Source organism: Acanthochromis polyacanthus, chromosome 19 (genome assembly GCF_021347895.1).
Source record: "Acanthochromis polyacanthus isolate Apoly-LR-REF ecotype Palm Island chromosome 19, KAUST_Apoly_ChrSc, whole genome shotgun sequence".
In the NCBI taxonomy this organism is placed as follows: domain Eukaryota; kingdom Metazoa; phylum Chordata; class Actinopteri; family Pomacentridae; genus Acanthochromis; species Acanthochromis polyacanthus.
Window position 1 is genome coordinate 12,185,326 of NC_067131.1, and position 23,452 is coordinate 12,208,777.

Sequence of the window (23,452 nt, forward strand, 5' to 3'; positions counted from 1 at the left end):
TAATTATTTTGACATGGTACTAAAGCGCAACGTTTGTCTGTTCTCGATGTGAGGGACATTGCGACCTGACACATGCTTATCGTAGTGTGGACAAAACTACACGCCCATCCGCTGTCTGCTTTCAAACTCTGCACACATAGAATCAGAGAGCAACTTTAAACACTCAAAGAGCCGTTTGGAACCATTTCCTACAGAAAGAAAGCACTGGGAGCCACAAAACTCTTGGCATTTAAAGTGAAGATAAAACTGCATAGATCGTTTTTTTTTTTACCTTTATGCTATGTATAAAAAAAAACCTATAACATATTGCATTTATGAAATCAATGAATTGTCTAATCAGGCTTCATGTTTCTGAAGAGCAACTCATCCAAACAACTTCACACTTGACACTGTGCTCATTTGCATCCCGAACAACACACGTAGAAAGCGTGAAGCAGACAGGGTGATTGGGGAAACATGAAAAAATGACACATATACACGTGCTTCTGAATTATTAGTGAGATTTTTGGCACAATACAGGTGTAAAGTCCAACTAAAGCAACAACAGCTTCTTCTGTGACAGGATGACTTTGAAACCCCCTCCCCATATCTTTCTATTATCAGAGGCAGAGCTGTGACTGACAGTGTAATATGTTCATAATGATTCTTCTTATTTTGTCTGTTGTCATGTAAACATTATCACACTATCAGTTTCCTCCAGGAAAGGCAGACTGCAAATTTCCACCATGCCCATACATTTACATAATCCTGTATCTCCTGCCTCTCTACAATGACCAGCTTTTCATTGCTTTTGACTATGGCAGCAGAACAGCTATAAACTCTGTTGACTTATTACGAGACTTGAAAACACGTCACTGTTGTTTACCGTAATATTTGATACAATTTCCTTTGGTATTTTCTATAGCATGTAGAGACAGGAATGTCAAAATCAGCTAAAAATGCCAAATTGTTCCTGATTTCGATCATGCAGCTGGAGTCTGTCTCCCCTTCTCCACTAGCCTTTGACCCCTCCCAGATGTCCACTACGATTCTCTATTGTGTTAAAAGCAGTCTTTCCCCCTCCTCCTGTTACATCATCGCTGCTACCCCACAGGCAGCTGCTGTCCCCATCCATTTTTAACGCCCATTACTTAGACATGAATGGCCACCTTCAGTTGCTACTTGGGCATTGCTGTTATATCATTTCCAACATGGGACTGGAAGAGCAACACGAGTAAATGCTGTACGCTGCATATGATATGAGGCACAGTAAGTGGCTTACTGTTTTTGGCTAGCACATGTTGGATGATCTGTTTTCCCGTCTGACTTGAGTGCACATTTGTGGATTCTAGTAATGTATGTAAGATTTATTTTCTTCCTCGTTTGCAAGCGTCAGTGTTACCACACATGTAATTCCTGTCATCACTTTATTATGTTAGAATGACCTCATTTGTCTCTCTCTCTCTTGCTGTCTCCTAGGCTGCTGGAAAGTGGTGACACCAGAGACCCAAAGGGTAAGATGAACTCTCCACTTTCACTGCACTCACATCTCTATTGTTCCACAGACAGTTGTACCTCTTCACTCATTCAATTCTGTCCATTACTCAGTGTGAAAGTAATACTGAGCTCATTGCTGATGTCAGATTACCTACCAGCTTTAAAGATGTTGGTCTTTTAACACTCTTCCACTGAGGAGGAGTAAAGGAATATAAATCTGATGTGCTTGGCTCAGTTGTACTGCTGATGTATGATTTAAAGTGAATGTTTTACCCTTAGGGGATGGTTTTCTATTTCAGAAAATAAAAGAGATATTATTTGGCACGTGCTTGCAGATGTTTTGTTCAAAGACTTATATTAGATTACATTATGTGCAGTTACATTAGAGGCTTGTTTCAACCAGCCGGCTTCTGCTATAAAAAGAAGAAAATGCCATGTTTGCATATGGAACTTTAGCTGCTTTTTCCTGATGACATTCAGCCACCTGAGCCCACAGCCTGAGCGTCTGTCAGTCCTTGTCATTGACCTTCTGCCTCTTTATTCGTTGGTTAGCCTAATTGTATGTTCCTGTGCTTACATATTTGCCTGCCTCGCTTTGTGTTTGTGTACTTGCCAGTCAGTGATGTGTGTGCGTAAAAGCAGAAAGGTGGAAACAAAGAGAGGTGATAGGAAGGCAAGCAAAAGGACAGTTATTTCACAATTTCAGGGAACATGAAGCAACATTGTGTAGCAGCACAGTAATGAAGTTAATCCAGAAGTCTAAATTATTTTCATATTTAATCACAGTTTATTTCCTAATTGCGCGTTGAGACGATGGAGTTAAAGCTGCAGTGAATTACAGGTTATGTGTCAGAATGGAAGCAATTATGTTGCGGTTTCATTATGAGAATGAGAAGAACTTCAATAATCCCCGCAGGCACATTGTTTTGTAATAGCTACTGAATTTTACCAATGTAAAAACATTTTAAATTAAATAAATTTAGAAGAAAGAGGAATTATTTGATGACTTAATGGCCTTTCAGTGGAATATTATTATGAGTTTAAGGCCATATGTGCTTCTCTGGTTAGCCAGGAGACCTTGTAGAGGATGGGAGATATTGTCCATGATGGAAAAAAAGTTTTGACAACTTCCTCTTTTCAGCTGCATCATATAGATTGTCCAGATCCACCTCCAGGGCTGAGCAGGCCTTCTGAATAAGCGTGTTGTTGTCATCCACTGTCAGGCTTTTGCCCGAGCAGACCACAGCTTCGACAATGGCCCTGGCATCCACAGACAAATATACGTATACATATTGTATGCTAGTTCTCTAATCTGACACTTTTTTCAGCTCGGTTTTCTCCACGTACGTGCACAGCAAGCATAAACTGTAAGTGACTCAGTGAGGTATCCATGTGTAAACAAATCACAGGCTTTATCCAAACACTGATTAGTGTACTTGACGGAGGCTCTTATTCACTTACAGCAGCAGTGACTGTATCTTCTTCTTGGTAAAGCGATTCTGAGAGGGTGTGAAATTTAAAACACAACACAAAGACAGAAATGAACAAACACTCTTCTGCAGACTGTCATACATGGCCATATATATTTTCACATTAAGTGGCTTCCTTGTTCTTTCAACATAACATTGATTTACTATATTTCATTGTTAACTGAATGTGCACCAAATGGCTTTACTATTTTTTTTTAAATACTTACATTTTACATCACATTGTGTAAACATAAATCCACATTTAATTCAGATCTCTTGAATCTTTTAGAATTAATCTGTTTTATGAAATTAGAAAATAAAGTGCATTCAGTGATTCATGGTTATGATTTTGTGATGAGGACTTGATTAATTTGGCAAACAGGATACAATAGTAATCATTTATTGTCTGTCTAGCCAGACTTTTAGATGTGCTGCTTAGAGGAGAAAAAGACCAATGTGTTTTTCTGGTTAGGAGACAAGATGTGTTTGTGTGTCTGAGAGGCCATTGGCAGCGCATTCATACGGCTGATAGAGCTTCCTGTCCGAGCTGGCAGAGGAGTCGGCGTTCTGAGCCAAAATGCCTCTCATGATCGCATCAAGGGGTTCCCCGACCCTTCAGCTTTTCTGCAAGTCAGTGATAAAAGCATACAAACATTCAACTGCTTTCTAATGAACTCCTCACCAAGTCGCAGTGGGACTGGTCCCGACATTATCATTGTCTTGTGCACAGTAGGTGACAGTGCCCATTGTGCATGTAGTGTCTATGTCAGCTGCAGCATGTTTACAGTAAATACTCTCTGTTTTGACTTTTTTCGGTGACTGAAGAATGTAAGCTTGGCCATAAGTTATAATATGCAAATGTGATGTTGTAATGAACTATTCTTCAGCTCCTTCTGGCTAGTGTTTATATATGTTCTATTAGATACTCTTAGGTCAAAGGACCATCCAATAACCTCTCAACGACTGTAAGTGAGCAGGCTTGTAAGATGGATGAAAACACTTACAGAAAAGTCTGTAAACTTAAGTGGAAGTTTTTCCGTCTCTTGAGTTTTTCTTTTCTTTTCTCTCTCTCTCTCTCTCTCTGTATCTACTTTGGACTTTGGATGGCTGATGATGATGTTAAAAAAGATTGGACTAAAGTCAAAACTATAAGAGTGTAGTCTGAGTGGAGTCACCACTCTGCAATGCTTAATGTTTCATCATCTGACTTAAATCATTCTAAGATCTGGACTACAGGGGAGCCTGGAAACATAAATCAAAACCGCAGCTTTCCCTTGGAAACCTTGAGTTTGTCAGAGAAGTGCTATTATTTGGACTAGAAATGTCACATTGTCAAGGCAATAAAAACAGATTTAGAGTGAGTGGAAGAGTGGATTTAAGTGTGCTGACTTAAGAAATTTGTATTGTTTTGGAATACCATTAAATTTAATAGGTTTCTTTTGTTCAGATCAGAAGGTTACATTCTCAGGGCTGCTTTTGATTAGGCAGGCCTTGTTCTCTCTAACAACATATGCACAAACACAAAGTAAATGTATTGCCCTTCTTTAAAAAAAAAGTCAGATATCTCTTGCATTACTGAAAGACTCACAGAATCCATGGATGCCAAAAGACTTTTCAGACTAAATTTGAGGTCAGCGGCTTTTTTCATTTACTTTTGTGGTGCAAAGACATTTTAGAAGCACTGGTGAAACCAATATGATTTTCAGTTTCCTTTTGTCCACTTTACCCGAGTGAGAAAAACTTCCATTTGACCCAAAAACCTTTGGTGCGTGTGTGCACACAGCTCATCGACCTTTTTCGTGCTGCTTATTTTCAACAGGAAGAGATATCAGTGTGTAGGGAATTTGTGCGACTATGTTCGTGCCTGCATGCTATAAAATACCTGTTAAGTCTGTCTTTGTGTGTTTATGCTCCAACAACACATTATGTTGTGGATACAAAACACATGCTGTCAATCTGGAAACTATATCTCAAGGTGACACCCTGACTGAAGCATTTGCGCCGTTTGAATAAATGAATTCTCACTGTTGTGTTCACGGTCACCCTTACGTATGTGTGTGTTCCTTTTCAGTTGATGAGAAGCCTCTGGACTCAGCCAAGAGGAGTGTAGCTTCCAAGATGTCTCTTTTTAAGGTACGGTGTTTTGGTTTGCTCTCTGTCTCCCTTTTTGTAACGTTTTTGGACTTTGTGTACCTGTTGTGGGGAAATAAAACTGTTTCCACAGACACATTGTGGGGACCCTCCTCCTTTTTACGAGCAAAAAACAACTCCACTTAAAGCTGCTGTCCGGAGTTTCCGTTTGTTTTCAATCTATGTATCATTTTTTAACAAAGCTTAAATGTGTTAGTCTAGTTCCATACTATAATATAAAGTTTGAATAACGCGATATGAAAATTTATTCCTGAGCTCCGCCTTCCTCTCATAGACCCCCATGTTATTCCAAAAAGCGCCGGTTGCTGCCGACCAATCAAGTTCGAGCTTCAGCTTTGTCATGCTGTCAATCAACGGTTACGCGCACAGCAAGCAAGCCCATGCTGAGGTGGGCGAGCTACGCACTACGCAACCACGTGCACATTTGTTTTGCTTGTGGAGGAGAGAGCATCAGGGCTCAGCAACTTCCAGAAAAGTTGCCAATCCCACGGCTTGTCAGGCCAAGAGACTGCAGGACGTTTTTTGGCTCGGGGTGCTCGCGTCGCTCCCCGACCACGGCCTCCATAGCCCGCCTGACGGCTTCGTTTAGATGCCCGACCTCTGGAGGAAGATGTTGGGGCGTCTGGGACATACTCTTCGTCAGAGGAGTCATGCAATTCTGAACTCTAGATAGAAATAAATAAACAATCTAACACATATACACGCGTAAATGCACTAAGTCTGATAAACAACGTCATCGAGAGGGATGCACGAGTGTAATCACATATTGAAACTTTACTCGTTCGTCCTAGCAGATTCATGTTATTTTGGTATTAGGACAGGTTAGACTCAATACAGCATTCTAACGTAATTCCTTTATTATTTACTAAATGTACTAAATGTAGAAGAGGGGAAATCAGCAAAACAGGCGAGATGCTGCAGCACTCCGGGCACTTCTCTCATGTACTGCGCCCGTGCACAAATAAAGGGGCGAAATCAGAGGGAGGGAGGCTGGGACCACCAGTGTTCTGGGAGACGCTGCGATTCAAACTCCGGACAGCAGCTTTAACATAAATCATTCAATTTCGATAGGAAGACTTGGCTTAAGGTTAGAGTAAGTTTAGATTTTTGTTCCAGTTTGGGGTTAGAATAAGTCTCTAGGAAATGAATGCAGCCCAATATGATGTCTCTGAAATGATAGAAACATTTATGACTGAGTCTATAGCACACAATCTATTGTGTGTCAAACATTTCCTTGCACATGTGTGAGGTCCAGTTTGCCTGATGTAGCCTGAGGAAGCACTTTCACACCCCAGCTGCATCTAAGCTGTATCCTCTTTTTTCCCCAAATTTAAATTTAGTAGCTGCAAAAATGACAGCAAAACCAAAGCCAAGGTTCAAAACATTAATTTATAAACTTACAGGTGATGTCACAGTTGCTGGATGTAAATTTTTTGAGTCTATGGTTATTTCTTCTAATTTCCCTCGCTGATTTACTCACAGCTTTTTCCACTGCAGCTGGTGTGCACTTCAAATCCCCTCTGGAAGTCAGCTCCATTAATAACAAATTGAGCCGGTCCGTACAGCACTGAGCTGTTCTGCACCTGGATGCACACTTGGCCAAAGTCATGACTTCAACTCACATAGTCCATCAGGGTCTTGGAGCAGCAGTGGGAAGAAAAGTGTAGCAGGCTAAAAGATGCACTCAGGAACAAAGCTTTGATAACGTCCTCAATCCTAAGGGAGCTCTTTGCATGTGTGCTTAAGAATGAACTGAGTATGGGGCTTTCCCAGGCTGCTTAGGTTTCAGAAGTGGTTAGGTTTCATGACGTTTGATGTAAATAGCTGTTCTAACTTGGCCTTTACAGACCAGGAGCAGTGCCAAGGTTGGCCAAGTGAACCCAGATGGCAGCAAGTTGCTCCAACCAAAAAACTTGCTGGGAAAACAGGCTCCCACAAAGAGGCTATCCTAAAATTTCACTGCTAACCCCCACTACCTCCTCCATTCTTTGTCCTGACCCAAATCTGTTGTTTTAAGGTGTCTCACTTGACCGTCATCAGCAGTGACAGATACCTCTTTTCTGTCTTCACTTTTTCCTTATCACTCACTTCTCCTCCATATTTCACTGATGAAAACCGGTGAGTCAGTGTCTCCATCACAAGAGACAGAGTTACAGCATGTCTGCTTTCCAGCACAGATGGAGGAAATAAAATATGTACATGGAGACTCCTGGAGAGAGATACAGCTCATTTATATTTGGAGTTCCATGCATGTGGAAGAATCTGTTTTGCAGAAGGCAGTGCATCCTTTCGAATGGAAAATATGTTCCTTCTTTATAATCAGTGAGCTTCAATTAGTTTGTAAGTGTTCTCTAATTCAGGGGAATTTGGTTTGTGCTGTTTTTCTTCACAGCTGGAGATCCACTTATTCTTACCAGGTCACCGCAGGCGCTTAGTAAAGTGTTTACTGACACACCTGCACAGTTCACACTTAGTATAAGTTAGAAAGAATCTGACTAGTAGACCGTGAAAAATAGTTTTGATATAATGAGGTGCAGAAATCCTTTTTCTTTGCAAGGAATATATGGGAAGTGGGCCATTCCACTTTCTTAAAAAGAGCTGGATGAAAACTTCAGCTTAAAGACTTGGGAACATAGGAAAACGGGTAGCCTGTCTTTCTCTGAAGGTAACAAAACACCCCTTATGTTATAGAATAGACACATAATATCTCATTTGTTAAGTCTGTACAAAAACAAACAGTAAAAAAAGCATTAAAAAGATTAAGAGGTGTTCATTGGTGGGTTTTGTTTTCCCTAAAAAGAGCCAAGCCGGAGTCAGCATTCCCACTGAAGCAATATTTGACCATGGAGATGGTTAAAAGTAATAAAAACAAACCACAATGATTCCCTTGAGGAGGCTTTGCTTTAATGTGGAAAAAGTAGCCCCGGCCACGCTCATCCCTTTCTGCTTTAGTTTTAACTGTATGTACTCAGGGTGGGTAGACGTCTCGTACTCGCGCGCAAATTACAACGCTGACCTTTAAGCAAGTCAGCTGGAGCATGGCAGGGGTTAACTAGTTTTCTAAAGTGGATGGGTGGAGTCTTATCCATTCATTCACTTCCTTTATCTAGATATTCCTTACAGCAGCTTTAGGACTTGAGCAGTATTTCTTTTAAACTTGAACCTGACATTTTGGCTCCGGCCCCGTCTTGTTTACCTGCAGGAACTGGAGGGGACGGAGGATGGAGGCAGCAGTCGGCGTGCTGATGACAGAGTAACACATCAGAAAATCATCAGTGACGAAGAGGAAGGCTCGACCAGGTGAGCAATTCAACTGATTTTAATACCAACATAGTTGCACTGTTTCATTGGACTTGCTACATTAAAACTTTGAATGTCTTTGCCAGCTGTGGTGCATTATAGATGGTACGGCACTTGTCGTTAGGTGGAGATACCTTAAAAACACGTCATACAAACAGGCACAGGCTGAAGCAAAGGAGTAATTACAGGCCAATTGAAAGGCTGTCTAATGTTGTAAACAGCTGCAGAGATAAACCAGATAAACCTGAAGAGCTTGCCTTTAATACCACACACACAGACACACACACATACACACACACACGTACATGCATGAACACGCAAACACTGAGGGGTCTATGGTAACCATGGTGATGTAAACCAGATTGAAGCTAAGAGCTGCAGCAGTGAGAGCCAGACTGTACTTAGCACTGTAACCACTGGAGTGCATTCTGATTAGATAGGTTAAAGACAAAACTCAATTAACTCCTGCCACTTTGCTGTCTGTAAGGAGTTTAAACAGAGCTTTTCTCAGTTTCCTCCCAAGTCAGGAATCGCTTCCAGCTGAACCTTTCCACTGGCCTACTTAGCAAAGCTTCATTAAATTGCACACAATATAATGTATGCAAAATGTAATCAATAATTTTAACAAGCTAATTACAAAATCAAAAGTGTTATGTGCAGAAAAGACCTGACACAGAATGTAAAAGCAAAGGTTTGTTAACAGCATTACCTTTCAAAGGTCAAAACGAGATCAGATGAGATCATTATGAACTCGTGGCTGAGCTTGCCAGAGTTTATTGTGGTGTATTAGAGAATTCCACATTCAGTGTCTATCATTATGCTGGAACAGAGCCTGCATCGCTTGGAAAACACCAGTTTAGTGACTGGCTATTGATTTTTACAGCTCCATTTGTGTTTGCAAAACCATCTGCAGTTGTGTGGAGTAGAACTGTGATACAAGCTTTACTCAGATATAAATCATATAAATTCAAATGGTAATTATATCCTAAACCACAGGTAATATATTCATAACACAAGGAGATTGTCATGATGGCAACATAATGATTGTTACATGACTCATTTTGTGTTTTGAATTACCTTGCTGCCAGCTCTTTCTAGGTCAAGTGTTTTTGCGTAAACTTTTTACATTTTTCCTCTCTTTCTGTCTGTTTCTACCATGTGTGTCCATTTCTGTTGATATATTCAGCCTCCTTAAAACTGATAAAAGCAAAGTGATGGAAGAGAAGGAGTCTACAGATAAGCCTTCTTGGAAGGATCGACACGAATGTGCAGAGGAAACAAAGGTCAGTTTTCTTTTTATAACAAAAGCTACTAAGATATTGTAACACTTTACAGAAACTTTAAAAAAATGTTTTTCATCAGTCAGAATGCTCAAATACAAAAGCCATCTTTGTGAATTGTGTTCTGAAAAATCCTATTTTTGATCACTGCTGCTGCACTTCTGAAAAAAGTTACCTCCACATGCAAACCAATTCCAAAACCGTTACTCACCTTAACTTTGGCTCTATTTTCCTCTGGTCTGGTTTAGATTAAAGCTTTGTTTTTGAGGTTGACGTGCAGATTATAATTCATGTCGCTGATGTGCAGTTGGACTCTCATTCTGAAACACATTTGGACATCGTGTTATTCAGTCAACCAGATCTGATCCTCACAAGTGATAAAACCATGTACACATGCTTCCACACACAAATGCCCACACACGTCACGCACTCTGGTGTTCATTAAAGCAGACCACCACGTTAGCATTGCACTTTCACACCCAGCTGGCCTCACAGTCTGCTCCTTCCTTCATCTCCTCCTAAATCAGCACGCCCTCATAACTTCTGACTTGTCAGTAGGACGTCTGCTGTTGTTTCAGCTGCTGTTGTGCCGCTTAATTGATAACATTTGAACACACACACACACACACACAAAACATGCATCGTTCCTTCCCGATTTTGAAAGAAGTGTTGGTGCTTCAAAATTTTTAATGTATTTTCAGATAACTTGGCCTTGTCACGTTATTTTACATTTTAATGACACAACAAATGTGTGCCGTCCCAATCAAGTCTTGTAGATTTGAAGTAGAAATCCTTCCCAGTTCTTCTTTACACATGTTTTTTTTTTTATTTCACCTCATAACTCTTTAATTTACACTTGATCCCTGTTTCTAGCCGCCACTGTTCCTCCTCTCCCAATCCCTTTGTTTTCTTTTTTTGCTTATTCTCACTTTCCGTCCCTCTAACCCATCATAATGCTTATCTGACACACTAACCCAGACTCTCTTGATAGTAGCAGCTGGTCACTGAAAGCAGAGACAGTAGTAATTGGAATGGGAGTATGTGTTTTTGATGATGGTTTTGTGCTGTATAGTCTTTCAGACAAGGAATAATAAGATGGGTTTTCACTGTTTATGTGGAAACTACAGAGCAGTTGTAACTGGAAAATGTCCAAAACCATAGAATACACTGCAAGTTGTTCTACAATTTTAATACTCTTTTCCATATATTTTTAATGTAATGACTGGTAGTAAAAACAACTTCCCCTCTCTCTTTCCTCCACTCCACACCAGTCTTCCAGTCTCCTCTCTGACAGAGCTCTCCCCCTCAGCAAGACCAGAGACGCCTCTCCCCCTCCCAGTCCTCCCTGCCAGTCTGCCTCCTCGCTGCAGCGCCAAGACTCGGGGCCACAGGGCATTAAGGGAATCCTAAAGAAAAGCCGCTCTACCAGCGTGGAGTCGGACCACAGCGACGCTTCGATGCCGGAACGAGTGCCAGCCAGACAGAGCAGTGTCACCCTGAGCCACCCTGAGAGCGAAGAAGAGGAGGAGGAGGAGGAGGAGGAGGAAGAGGATGAGATGGAGGAAGAGGTCAATGGAGAGAATGAGGATGAGTCATTCGCTGATGATATCACGGACGGACAGTGCTTGAGCATCGACAGACAGCAGAGTCAGGGCAGCAACGGCAGCAGCAGAGGGAGCTTTGAGGAGATGCGGAGTCCTTCGCCCGATGAGAGCCTGGAGAAGACCTCCACAGTGTCGGAGGATGTCGAGGAGCTGGAGAGCAGCCTGGAAGGAAGTGTGGGCTCGTCACTCAAACAGAGGTGAGAATGTACTCCGACATGCACATAATGATGCAGTATGTGGCCTGACATCTGAAATATCACAGACGAGTATGAACATTAGTGAGAAACATTTTATACTTCATGATAATTAATGCTAGAGTTTGGTCTTCAGTGTACATATGATCAATTTTAAAACCTAGTCTGTTAACTTTCGATAGGAAATAGTTCTCCTCTATTACGTCTCTAGTTTGGACTCATTTTTAATTGAGCCAAAAGGCCAAAACTCCTAATACATGAATATTGTCAGCGCTGCTACAGACGAAAAGAGCAAGTTTGATATTGCAAATTCCTTCATTTACAGTAGGGAAATTGTTGCAATGAACAATACAGCAAGTAAGCCGGCAAATTCAACTTTTAGATATCTATAATACTCTCTAAACACCAAGTAGTATTTGGGCAATTTTCTCATTTTATCAAGTGTTCTGGTTGTGTTCGAGTCATGGCTAGAAGTAGTGAGAACTCAAAAATGTCTTCTATGCAGTATGTGCAGTTATGATAGAAAAGTGGTTGAGTTTCTTCGATTTACTTCTTTTACAAAAAATGAAAAAACATGAAATTAACAAATACAATATTTGTCCAAGTGCCTACAAGTGTCACCAAGGTTCTCTATGCTATAGATGTTTAACTGCTTACATTTGTATTTGTTTCTATACTTGTCTTCTATCTGCTCTGGGTAAGCACTGCCCACTGTTCAGCTGAAAAGTCTCTGAATTTTATAATGTAGTAGGACACAGAGTTTTTTGTAATAAACAGAATGCATTTAGTCCAACAATTTTATTTTTATCATATTTTTAACGGTGATATGCAGAATGAAGTTCTTTGTCATTCTTAATCGTCCTTTCTATCTTTACACTCATTGGCTCTGATAAATAGTGTGGTTTTGGCTATTATTTTAGAAGAAAACATGCCTTTCAAACCTGCTGGCTGACTTTGGGGTTCAGAGGGTTCCATTCTTCCAAAATGCAAAGTAAACGTAAACTACGCAGTTCATTTTATTGCTACCTTCAAAACAGTCAAGAATAAGAACAAATAAATCTTTCACTTTTTTTCAGACTGGCGGAGTTCAATAGTGGAGACGTTGAGAAGAAGGACAGACTGAAGAAGCCAAAACCATCTGACCTGATCCAGACATCACTGGCTGATCGCTTCAGCCAGCTCCACGATGCTGAAAATAACTGGAAGAAAAAGGTAAGGTTTTGTAACGCTTTTGTTCTTGGGTCACAAATTGATCAGTTAAACCATGCCTCCTCAAGACTTCTTTAACATTAGGGGTACATTGCTTGACATTTTATGACAGCATCATCTAAAGAGTTGTCACTGTCTTGGGCTGGGAAAAGCAGCTGTACTGAACAAAAACGGCCATATGTTGCAGCTTCCCTTCAGCTTTCTGTGCAGGCAAAGACAAAGTTGGCTATGGACACATTTCTCCCTCTGCTGAATCAGCTTATTTCCCTGAGTTGCTGCCAAGAGAGTGTGAGGTTATGAGGGCTTGGGGTTACAGCAGATTTGGGAGTGGTGATGCCAAAGCCAGAGATCCAGGGTTCAGCTCGCCTCCCAAAGAGAAAAACGGACACGCCTCCTAGCCCTTGTAAAAACAAAATCCTACACCATGACCAAACACCTGCAAACCCTCCAAGCTAATGCTTCCTTCCTTTGTCGGCTTTTGCTCTCTCCTCTTTTCTTTTCTCCTCAAAGTTAGAAAAATAATTTCCTTCATAAGCAAGCTTTTGTGTTCCTCGTAGTGTTCTTTCACTTATCATAAAGGTATATAAACATCCAGGACAAACAGTATTGCACATGTCAGCATAGAGCATTTAGCAGACACATGCTAAGACAGCGGACCTACTGTACTTGGTGGTGATGGAAGTTTATGCAGGTTACCTACATGGTCTTCTCTTCTATATAAACAAGACCACCAGTGCCAGTCAGTACTGAAGTGGAAAAACAACACTAAACTATTCCATGGATGGTGGAAGTACAGGATCGTACTGCACCAGTGGAATATAAACCCCATGGACATCCCCAAAAGAGCCGGTTATACTCTACGAGAGAGGTGATGTCATGTTTATTTATTCTGAACATCTTTCAGCTGGAGGTATGTCAAGATCAGTGATCCTCTTGAGGGATTTTCTGGTTTGCGTTCATGCTTCATCCAAAGATGAGCTAACGTTAGAATAAATCCACGCCAAGTCTGGAAAAAGCTACTTTATAAGTAAGTACAGCCGGCCAGAATCAGAGCGAATCCCCAGTCAAATACTGAAAAATGATATCATTTTATACTTGTGTGCTTTGTCCTCAGTATGATAAATCAATGCAAAGTCCATAAACGTTTAGTGTATTTCCTTGAACGGCACAAAAACTGCGTTCTCAACAGCCCAATGCATGAAGCACTGCCAAGCTGGTGTCCAGAGTCTGTGGATTTCTTTCTTTAATTGTGTCTGAAGTTATTTCTTGTGAATTGAAACCTGCTGTTTGCTGCGGCTGCTACTGTGGAGCTCAGGGAAACTAACTTATGTCACAGATGCAGATAATATGTGGTTTGGTTAGATTATGGCATTGATGCCATGTCTGCATTAGCTATGGGACATTTACTTGGATGTGACTTGTTACATTTCCATCTATCTCTTGAGAAAAGGCCACTAGTTTAATGTTTAGACATGTTCTTTTACCTGATACGCTGCCAAGCTGGATCAGATGTTTTTGCTCTTCGGCTGACATGTGGAAGACCAGAGAATGTGTCATGCATGGTACAGGCCATGGCCAGCTCCAGATGTTTCCTGTTTGCTAAGCTGTCCTGTGCACCATGGTGTTGTAAAATGATAGTGTTGTAAATTTAATTTAAAGAAAGTCTGTTGTGGCTTGAAGACTTTAAGTCATAAGTTGCACTGACCGATGGCAGCATGCCTCCAGTTAATGATTAATAGTATCCAACACAAAGAAACACTGCTTTGTAAGTCTGAATGCTGTTCTGGTATAGCACTAAGTTGCAGTTTTTAAATCTCCACATCATCTAGACAGTCCTTAGAAGAATATTTGAAGTGCAGAGTTTGCCTTCAAATCCTCCAGGATTTGCTAAATGCCCGGGTTTCATATTCAGCTGATGACTCAACAAAGACTAGTTGGACATCTCCCCAAAATCCAAAACACTGACACTGCAGCTCCCACAGAGATACTTAAATGCATTAAGACTAATTATCAGTTGCAGATATTGCCCTCAGTATGTTGATTCCAGGAAAATGTATTACAGATGACAATGATGATAATAGCAATAATAATAATAACTTTATTTATATAGCAAGGGCTTACAAAGCTCTTTGACAGACAAAGCGAAAGGAGGATACCGAGAAGGCAAAATAACAGGCAGCCAGACAGCGAGCTACCATAAAGCAAAGCAGAATTAAGGTGAAATTGACAAAAGAACGGCCATCTTTAGATTTAAGCCTCGACCTTGATACAGCCAGAAAGGCCCTACTTGAGGTGTTATGGCTGCAAGCTGGTTCATATTAGGTCAGCGTTCCTGTTATGTAGCTTAAGGACAGACCCCGATGTGCTTTAAAATTAATCAGCACAATCTGAAAATCAACTCCAAAACAAACAGCGAGCCAGTCGAGAGAAGCCGGGTTTGGGGTGATGTAATGTCGTCTGCTAAAACCAGTAAGAAACCAAGCTGCTGAGTTCTGAACCAGCGGGAGGCACTTTTGGTTGGATAGTCATAAATTGAGTTTACGATCTCCAACACATCACAAGTGTGTTGGATCAAAATAACATGAGATAAGATAGATTTTATTGTTCCAGAGGAGATTTGTCTTGGACACAAATAGTATCTGCTGTTAAGAACTTAGACATATTTATAGCTTCAAAGAAATCAAAGGAATCCCTTTTTTTGGCATCATATCCACGAGGGGAAACACTAAATAAAGCTAAATCCAGAAGCTAGTTTTATACCATTGTAAAGACTAGTGACTCATATGGGCACATTGTACTGTCACTTTGTAAGCTCTGCTGTCTCCCAGTGCACTCTTATCAACAGTCCCACCCTGACCCACTTTATGCCAGACAAATGACCCATGTCTCTTCTTTAGACTCCCATTCTAAGTCTTTCTAACTCCAGCTGCTGCAGTCTAATGTTGCCCTGCTTCTTCTCCATTCTCCTGTTACAATTTTGCATTCTTTTTCTCCTCTTCTTACTTCCCTCCTCCTTTTATCCTTCTTTCCAGTTCCCTTTCTCCTCTCTGTTCCTATGGCCTTTGTCCTGTCCTGCAGACTCTACCCCTTTCTTTGACTTTGACACCTGCCTGTCAACCTTTCCTCATCCCTTCAGGTGAGTGTGTGTGTGTGTCCTCTTAGTATAGGCTTGTTTACTTAATGTTTTGCTCTTATTTCTCAACTGGTCAACCTCTCAACCCTCTGATTCCCTCTGAGAAGTCGACATACTTGCTGGTGCCACATGAATGTGGTTTGCTTATCCACAGGTGGTCGATATCTGTGTTAGTGGTTTGGCCAAAGGGTTTCCTACACCATACAGTAAGGCAAGGCTGAGAAAAATGGTTTCCTGTGGGGGTTTGAGGCCCTTTCCTCTCCTCTCCTCCCCTCTCTCTGGGGTCCTGTCAGGCCAAGGTATTTCCCCTCTCTGATTGACTCCAGAGGCAGGCTATGCCAGTGTGTGAGAGTACTTTTGGACTGCGATTAGACAGTTTGTGTTTTTGCATGGCTGTACGAGTATTATTACATTAAAAGGCCATAATAGGCTATGAAAAGGAATAGGAGTGGTGTTTATAACTATCTAATGGTGGAAAAAACAAGATTTGCTCCATTCTGTAGTACAGAAATTAATCTTGTTAGTGTTCAGAGTTGTTTCTTGGCCATAATAGCATCATTATCTCTCCTTCTAAAGAAATTAGACAACGCTCTTATCAAATCAGCAAGAGTTTAGTTTAATGTCCTTCTCCAGTATGTTGGGGTGGCTGTGGCTCAGGAGTTAGAATGGGTTAATCCCTGGATGTGCTTGTTCAAAGTGTCACATTGAAGTGATCTTAAGTAAAGCCACATTTCAACCACAGGAACTCTCTCCAGGGACTAGGTATGTTTGTGTCTAAATGAAGTTCCAGGGAAATTATTTCCTCCCCAAAAAGCCCCTGCTTGGGAAGAAGTGCAGTCTGAAAGTTCAACATGCTAACAACATTGAACATTTCTCTTTAGTTGAGCATTTGCAGCAGTCTCTTTCAACCTTTTCGGTACTACTAGAGACCAACCGATACCGGATACTGGATTTTTGGCTGATAAATGTTTGAGTTACACTGACAAGGGAAAATGATAGGGTCGCTGTTAATTATCTTTCCGGCAACGTATGTCACAAACTGCACAGCAACTTAGCATGAAGACAAAATTCAACTTCGCACCACCTTCACACCACTGTCTGCTCTGTTACATGTGCTGCAAACAACTCTGGGAGGATTGTAACTAATGGAGTTGGAACTGCTCTGCTGCACAAACTATGTGATGACATTTTATAAATTACTTGAAGCATCCTCTTTTGTATTGTGTTCTGTAAAAGAAAGGTTTCATTAAGGTGGTCCTAATTTTTTTGTTCTGCTTTTTGCTTTGCACCTGATCAGATCCTACTGATATTGACACCGTATGTCCTTGATAACACACACTTCAAATATCGCAAATTATCTAGGGAACCTTTTACACTTATACTGTGGGCTTTTGCGGCTTAGTAATATAGAAATTAGAAGAGGCAGGCAGTCCCATGTTACTGAGCACAAACTGAAAATTCCAGGTACTTTGTATATAATTTCAGCTTTGTTCCCATTGGTGAATGTGTGTGTGTGAAAGTGACAACATTTTTCTGTTAAAGACGAACAGTGCTCTACAAGTGCAGTCGATCCAACTGTCTCTGTGTGCATAGCAGCGTGATTAAATGTATGTCTTTGAGCTTTTGTCTCACGTCAAGTTAATGTTTGACCGCATGAGACGGATGAAGAAAGAGAGTGTGTGGTTCGCCTGAGTGTACAGGTGGTTGAGAGTGTCAACACACTTGGTGTTTTTCCATTTTCTTGGATCAAATTATGATTTAAAAAGAAATTTGTTGCTGTAAATGGCAACAAAAAAAGCTTCCCTTTTTTTGCCAAAACAGGCGAAAATATCTATTTAACTTTTTGATATTATTGAGTTTGTGCTTTTTGACTGAATAAAACTAACAAATGGGTGACGTCACCGATAGCTCTGGAAATATAATTAGAAGGAAGGCAACTCATTGTTTAATAAAATAAACAGTTGTCTTAAAGTCAAAGATGGGTTGGCTTTGTAAAGGAAAACTCTGACAGTAAGAACCCTGGACCTTTAGTACGTTATCTCTGTATGCGTTTGATTGTTAGTTATCTTGTTTAGCATTTTGCAAGCCACCCATGCAGAAATGTATTGAAAAGTTTAAAATAGACATTTTTGTTTTGACCTAAAAGATTTTAAGATGGACAACTTACTTTGCAAGGAAACTCTTCCTGTTGTAGCTTCTGATGCCAAACTGCAGTCCCCCACTGTTGCAGCCAAGCATCTTTTTCTTTTTAAAGCCACTGCCATCTGTAAATGTTTAAGTGGACTGTGCAGAGCTTACAGTAAATATGATGCTATGAGTTACAGAATGACAGTCAGCAGATCACAAAGATCATCACTCATCCACAAAGAACGTTCCTCCACGACTCTAACAAGCTATTTGGTTTTTGGGAATCCCAGTTATTTGTTCGTCTTTTGCTTTAATTTAATGCAGTTCAAACTGAGTGCGCTGCTGTTGGCTTCATGTGAATGAATGCTGTATGTCATACATGACAAGCGACACAAAAATGCACTATAAATGAATGCAAAAACCAGTAGATTTTCTGACTTTTTTAACTGGCAGTTTTGTTCACAGTTGTCTTTTATATATTTATTCCACTACAGAATAGACCTGATGTTTTCTGCAATTAAGTTTTGATAAAATGTGCACACTGTAAATCGGTATCTTCATCTTTAATCATCAAAAATTATGTGGGGAATAGACTGAGCTGTATGTAATCTAAGGAAGTCACCTCTCACGGTCCATTATACACGGTGAATTGCTCATTATTAGTGAAGGAAGACGGGGTGGAAGTAAAACCCCACACAGGGCCATAAAACGCTTCAAATATTTAGGAGTGGAATAGCATTAATTGCTGTAGCTCCTGCGTTCCAGTGGGACAGGGAGCCCCAGTAAACCACCGCCAATTCATTTTTAATGGTCGAGTTCAGGTGCAAATATGGCAGCAGGAGTAAATCACGAGGAATGTTCTGCTGAATAGTGGGTGATGGATGTCCTCGGTATATAAAAGGGGATTTTTGGTGTTTTAGTTTCGGGACTCAACATTCCTCATGTTTTGTGTTGTAAAAATAAAGTTTGAATTACACATTAAAACCCCAGGAAGCAGTTACTTTTGGAAAGAGCCAAGCTTCTGCATAAAGTCATGGGATTTTCCTTAACTCCCTGTTAGATTAATTTCTGCCTGTGTATTTGCTTCTGTATCCTTCTTTCACTGTCACCAGAGTGCTTCTTATCCTCGTGTAACATTTTAGAACTGTCTGCTCCTGTATGAAATCAAACCCACGGTGTATGAGAGCGTGTGGTCTGCGCCCTTTATGTTGGTAAACCATCACCAGTGCATCAAAAGTGGAATTACATTTGAATCGATGTTCCAACAGAAATCCAATATGGATGTGGAGCCCAAAATGTCGCTAGCTGAGAGGATGAAGATCCTCAAGGACAAGGAGGAGCAGTGGAAGAGCAAAGGCAAAGGAGCAGCCAATGACTCGGTCCAGTTCACGGTGGCTGGACGTATGGCCAAGAGAGGTGAATATCCAGTGTGCTTTCTTTAAGTGTGCCCAAATAAGATCATTGTTCTGCCGTGACAGATCTTAAACTTCACTTTGACTTGTTTTGTTGTTGTTTTTTTGAGATAAATGATAAGCAGATGTTAAGTTCTCAAAAAGAATGAACAGCTAATTAAATATTATGTCGTATAAAACAATAATTGTAGCTCATTTACCAGCATATACAGAAACTCAAGCCTCCATACACACAGACTCGGCATTCAGTGTTTTACACAAAGCACATTAGACAGGATGGGATCTCTTTAGGCAATCAATTTGATTCTCTGACGGTGTTTTTTTTTTTTTTTTAATTAACTTGTAATTGCTGTAATGTCAGATGTGCTGCTTGTCTTGCTTGTACCTGAAAGCCTAATCAACGCTGAAAGCAATTGTTAGCTGCAGCCCTGATTCTCCTGTTGTGTTCTATCAGGTCTCGTGTCAGATGCAGAGTCACCTATAGTCTCTCTCAAGAAGTCTCATGCCACACCTGTGAAACCACATGAAGGTATGGTCTGTTAGTCAGGCTAATATTTGTATTATGTTATTCATTCCCAATTGAATTTAATTTAGCTAAATTAATGTGATGTGTGTATTAGCACAGAAGATAAGCATTTGAAAAAAAAAATAGTTGAACTGTATTCCTGTTGTTGTGTTCCTCCAGCTGGGACCTCATTCAACATCACAAAGATTTAACTCAAACCATTTTTTATAATTCTTACTATTTGAAAAGATATTGGTAAATTTTAAAGTAGCATAATGCTAAGTTGCACTGAAATGCATGTAAAGCCAAAACTGACTTAAATTGTGTTCATTTCTGTTGGACAGAAATTTCCAGTAGGACGGGTGTTCAGGTGGAAGGAGATAAGCGTCTCGACAAGCTGGAGTCCTTCCTGGACAAGCTTCACAATAAAGGTACAGTGTTCTCCATTTTAGGAGTAAAATCAATGTCGCATGCTCTGCTTTCACTGCAGCATGGCGCTAATGTGTATCAAACAATACAGACAAGCAGATTAGAGACAAAACTACACAGACAGGAGTCGTTAACAAAACATTCAGAAAGTTTCCAGAATATCCAGCACGTGTAATGCATATCTGAATCACCCACCGTGACCTTTTCTTTGTCCTGTTCATTGAAAACACAATTCAGCAAAAAGGTGTCATTAGCCCGATAAGTGTTCAGTGTTAAACCTCTTCTTCCATCCTTCCTGTTTCCTGGTGTGGTTGGGGGACGTCAGGCGTGAGCAAAAGCAAAGTATCCACCATCGAGGTGACGGCAGAGACGGAAAAAGAAGTGATGACGCTGGATGACGACGAGACATTTGGCAACTTCTACAAGCCCATCTCACCCTCAACACTCCAGGACTCCAATGTGGTTGTGACTGAGGAGGCCTTCAGCCAGATCCAGGCCGATACACCAAAGTTAGTTTATAATAATCATAAATGACACAACATTAAACATTTTTGTTGCATTTTTTCTTGTATATTTTAAGCACTTTCCTGCTAGAAGTGTGCAGTTTGTGAGCGTTTTACAGCATTGATGCATGACTTATAGCATATTTTTACTTAGGATATGATAGTTGTTTTTATCATCGGTTGCTGAAATTCATAAATGAGACTCTTTTGTGTAATTATGCCATTAGGCTCACGTCTGCTGTAGCAGAGCACAAGCGAGCAGTGCGACCAGCCAGGAGGAATCAAGGCTCCAGGAACCCTCTGCGGGCTCTGGCTGCCCGCAATGACATCCGGCAAGGCTACACCGAACAGAGGCTGAATGTGGCCAAAGTGGAGACCAAGAGGATCCAAGTGGAGAGGAGTAAGTCTGTCTAAACTTACCCACTGTAGCACTGCTAACGTTATTTCAGTAGTTCTTAAAATACTTAAAACCCTCTGTACTCCAACTATTTTCTGCACTTGTCACATTTTTAGTCAGCGTGGGTTCATTTCTTACTGCAGCATAAAGTCCTGCTCCTCTGTAGAAACAGCATAACCATAGCTTAGAAGTAGATAGAACTCAGAAATGTTTTCTGTGTGTTAAACAAAGTTGTAATACCATGAAAGTATTTAAAAAAAGAAAAAAAAAAGATGTGTATAACATTTTTCCAAGTGCTTACATATGTTACCAATACTGAAAAATGATGACTCTATACACTGTAGATATTTTGCAACTTAACAACTGTAAACACAGCCTGCAGTTCAGCCTAAAAGTCCCCTTTGTAAAGACAACACACCATTCAAACATGCAGTTTTTTTTAAAGATTTTATAGCTAAAGCATCACCAAAGTATCATCGAATGTTTAATTTTGAAATGTATATAAAAAAACAGGGAAAAGTTGGTTTACAGTCAATAAATTCTTGTGCCCTTAGTTTGCCATCACCTCACATAGGAAATAGTGCTTACAAAGTTAGCACATTGCATGTATTTTATATTAAAAAAATGGCTGGAGTTGTAAACCAGTTAGTTGTTCTATATGTTTTCAAAGTAAAAGCAAATATACTTGTTAGCTTCACCTGATACTCATAAACTGCATTTCCACTTTAGCTGCTGCTTTTTCCCCTATATTCACTTCCCCTCTATAGATACTCTTCAGACTAGACTGACCTCAGTTGATCTTTTCAGTCTACACAAGAGGAAGTCAGCACCACAGCTGCATTTGTGCTGTCTATGTATTGCTCACATGAAAGAAGTGATTAACAAACACGCCTTGCCTCTTACCATCTCTGCTAAAGCTTTGTGATGCTCTTTGACATGTCAGATTAAGGAACAGAAATCAGTCAAAACATTGTGAGTCAGTTAAACAGACTATCAGTTCAGCATTCACGTGGTAGATAATTGTGTCTCTGGTGATTTCTCTCACACCCAGTGGCAAAACACTCCAACCTGGCTGACGTGGCCTTGGCGGGTCTTGCCAGCAAGGAGAACTTCCGCAAGGTCAGCCTGCGCAGCGTCAAGTCCACCGAAGTCGTGACCAACAACAGCGCGCTGCCGTTCAACAAGCTCATGCTTATTCGCATCAAAGGTCAGAAAACACACAAGAGTTGACTGTTTGTTTTCTACAGCTTGTTGAATGCAGGAGTAATTAATTGTGATCTACTGCAAATAACTGTTTACAATGAGGAGCAAATGTGTAAATAAATCACAGGAAAGAATATTTAGTTTCAGATCTGTGTCGTTAATTAACGGTGCAAGGAAGTGAAAGCTGCTTCATTGTCTGCAGGTCGGAGACACATCCAGGTGCGCTTGGTGGAACCCACAGCTCACTCTCTAAACAGCGGCGACTGCTTCCTTCTTATAACGCCAAAACACTGCTTTATGTGGAGTGGAGAGTTTGCCAACGTCATCGAGAAAGCTAAGGTAGGGAACATTACACAGAATAACGGGCTTCACACTGGGATACTTCAAAGAAAGGCTCCAGAACTAGGACTGTGATGTTTAGGCTGGTGCTGGTATATCTTATTTAAAACAAACCAAAAAAAACTGCTGCAGAGAGAAACCTGCTGGATTTGTTAAATTTGATGTTCTGGTTCTGAACAAAGTAATAGTTTATAAACTGGATTAATTAATTCTGTTGATGAGACCGCATCATACAGTGTGCCAACTTTTGTGTGGCCATTTTGTGTTCTTATTTGTTATTAATGTTTTAATCTCACTATTTGTTTTCTCTGTATCTCTTTATTTCATGATGTGATGCAAGAATTTTCATTTCCGGGGTTTTGTTTATGGGATGTAAAAAATTTTTTTTTCCTATTTCCACCCTGATGAATACGTTGTAACATTAAAACCAACTTTTAACCAATTTGTCGAACTAAATCAAGACCTCTAATATAAAGCTCCCTTTACACTGTTTGACCTGTGGTTGTCCCAGTCGTCCTCTGTCACTCTGAGAAACATTTATCTATGGTTGATTTGGACCTTTGATGACCACAAACAACCTGCTGAAAATGGAGAAGGCATAAGAAGTTTAGGACCAGGTGTGACTGCTTGGTTGCAAATTAAAAAGCACTGTGGAGCTGCATTTTTAAAACTAGAGAGCAGCAGAGGTGGAGGAAATTAGCTGATGTTATGGCCCTCATCT

At 40.5% G+C, this 23,452-nt stretch overlaps 1 protein-coding gene across 3 annotated transcripts in view; it reads left to right on the plus strand.

Moving 5' to 3' along the window:
• Positions 1 to 23,452, plus strand: part of svild (supervillin d) — a 50,979-nt gene that overhangs the window by 18,963 nt on the left and 8,564 nt on the right. For 2 of the 3 annotated variants that reach the window (XM_022213885.2, XM_022213886.2), the window contains exons 3-15: positions 1,459 to 1,493; positions 5,017 to 5,078; positions 8,299 to 8,396; positions 9,583 to 9,679; positions 10,948 to 11,477; positions 12,551 to 12,686; positions 19,212 to 19,359; positions 19,810 to 19,884; positions 20,205 to 20,291; positions 20,615 to 20,798; positions 21,020 to 21,192; positions 22,241 to 22,396; positions 22,595 to 22,731. In XM_022213885.2, coding sequence (XP_022069577.2) covers positions 1,459 to 1,493; positions 5,017 to 5,078; positions 8,299 to 8,396; positions 9,583 to 9,679; positions 10,948 to 11,477; positions 12,551 to 12,686; positions 19,212 to 19,359; positions 19,810 to 19,884; positions 20,205 to 20,291; positions 20,615 to 20,798; positions 21,020 to 21,192; positions 22,241 to 22,396; positions 22,595 to 22,731 — 1,918 coding nt within the window. Of the gene's footprint in view, positions 1 to 1,175; positions 1,249 to 1,458; positions 1,494 to 5,016; positions 5,079 to 8,298; positions 8,397 to 9,582; positions 9,680 to 10,947; positions 11,478 to 12,550; positions 12,687 to 19,211; positions 19,360 to 19,809; positions 19,885 to 20,204; positions 20,292 to 20,614; positions 20,799 to 21,019; positions 21,193 to 22,240; positions 22,397 to 22,594; positions 22,732 to 23,452 lie in introns of those variants that run through there. The other variant, XM_051939651.1, reaches the window with a different exon arrangement.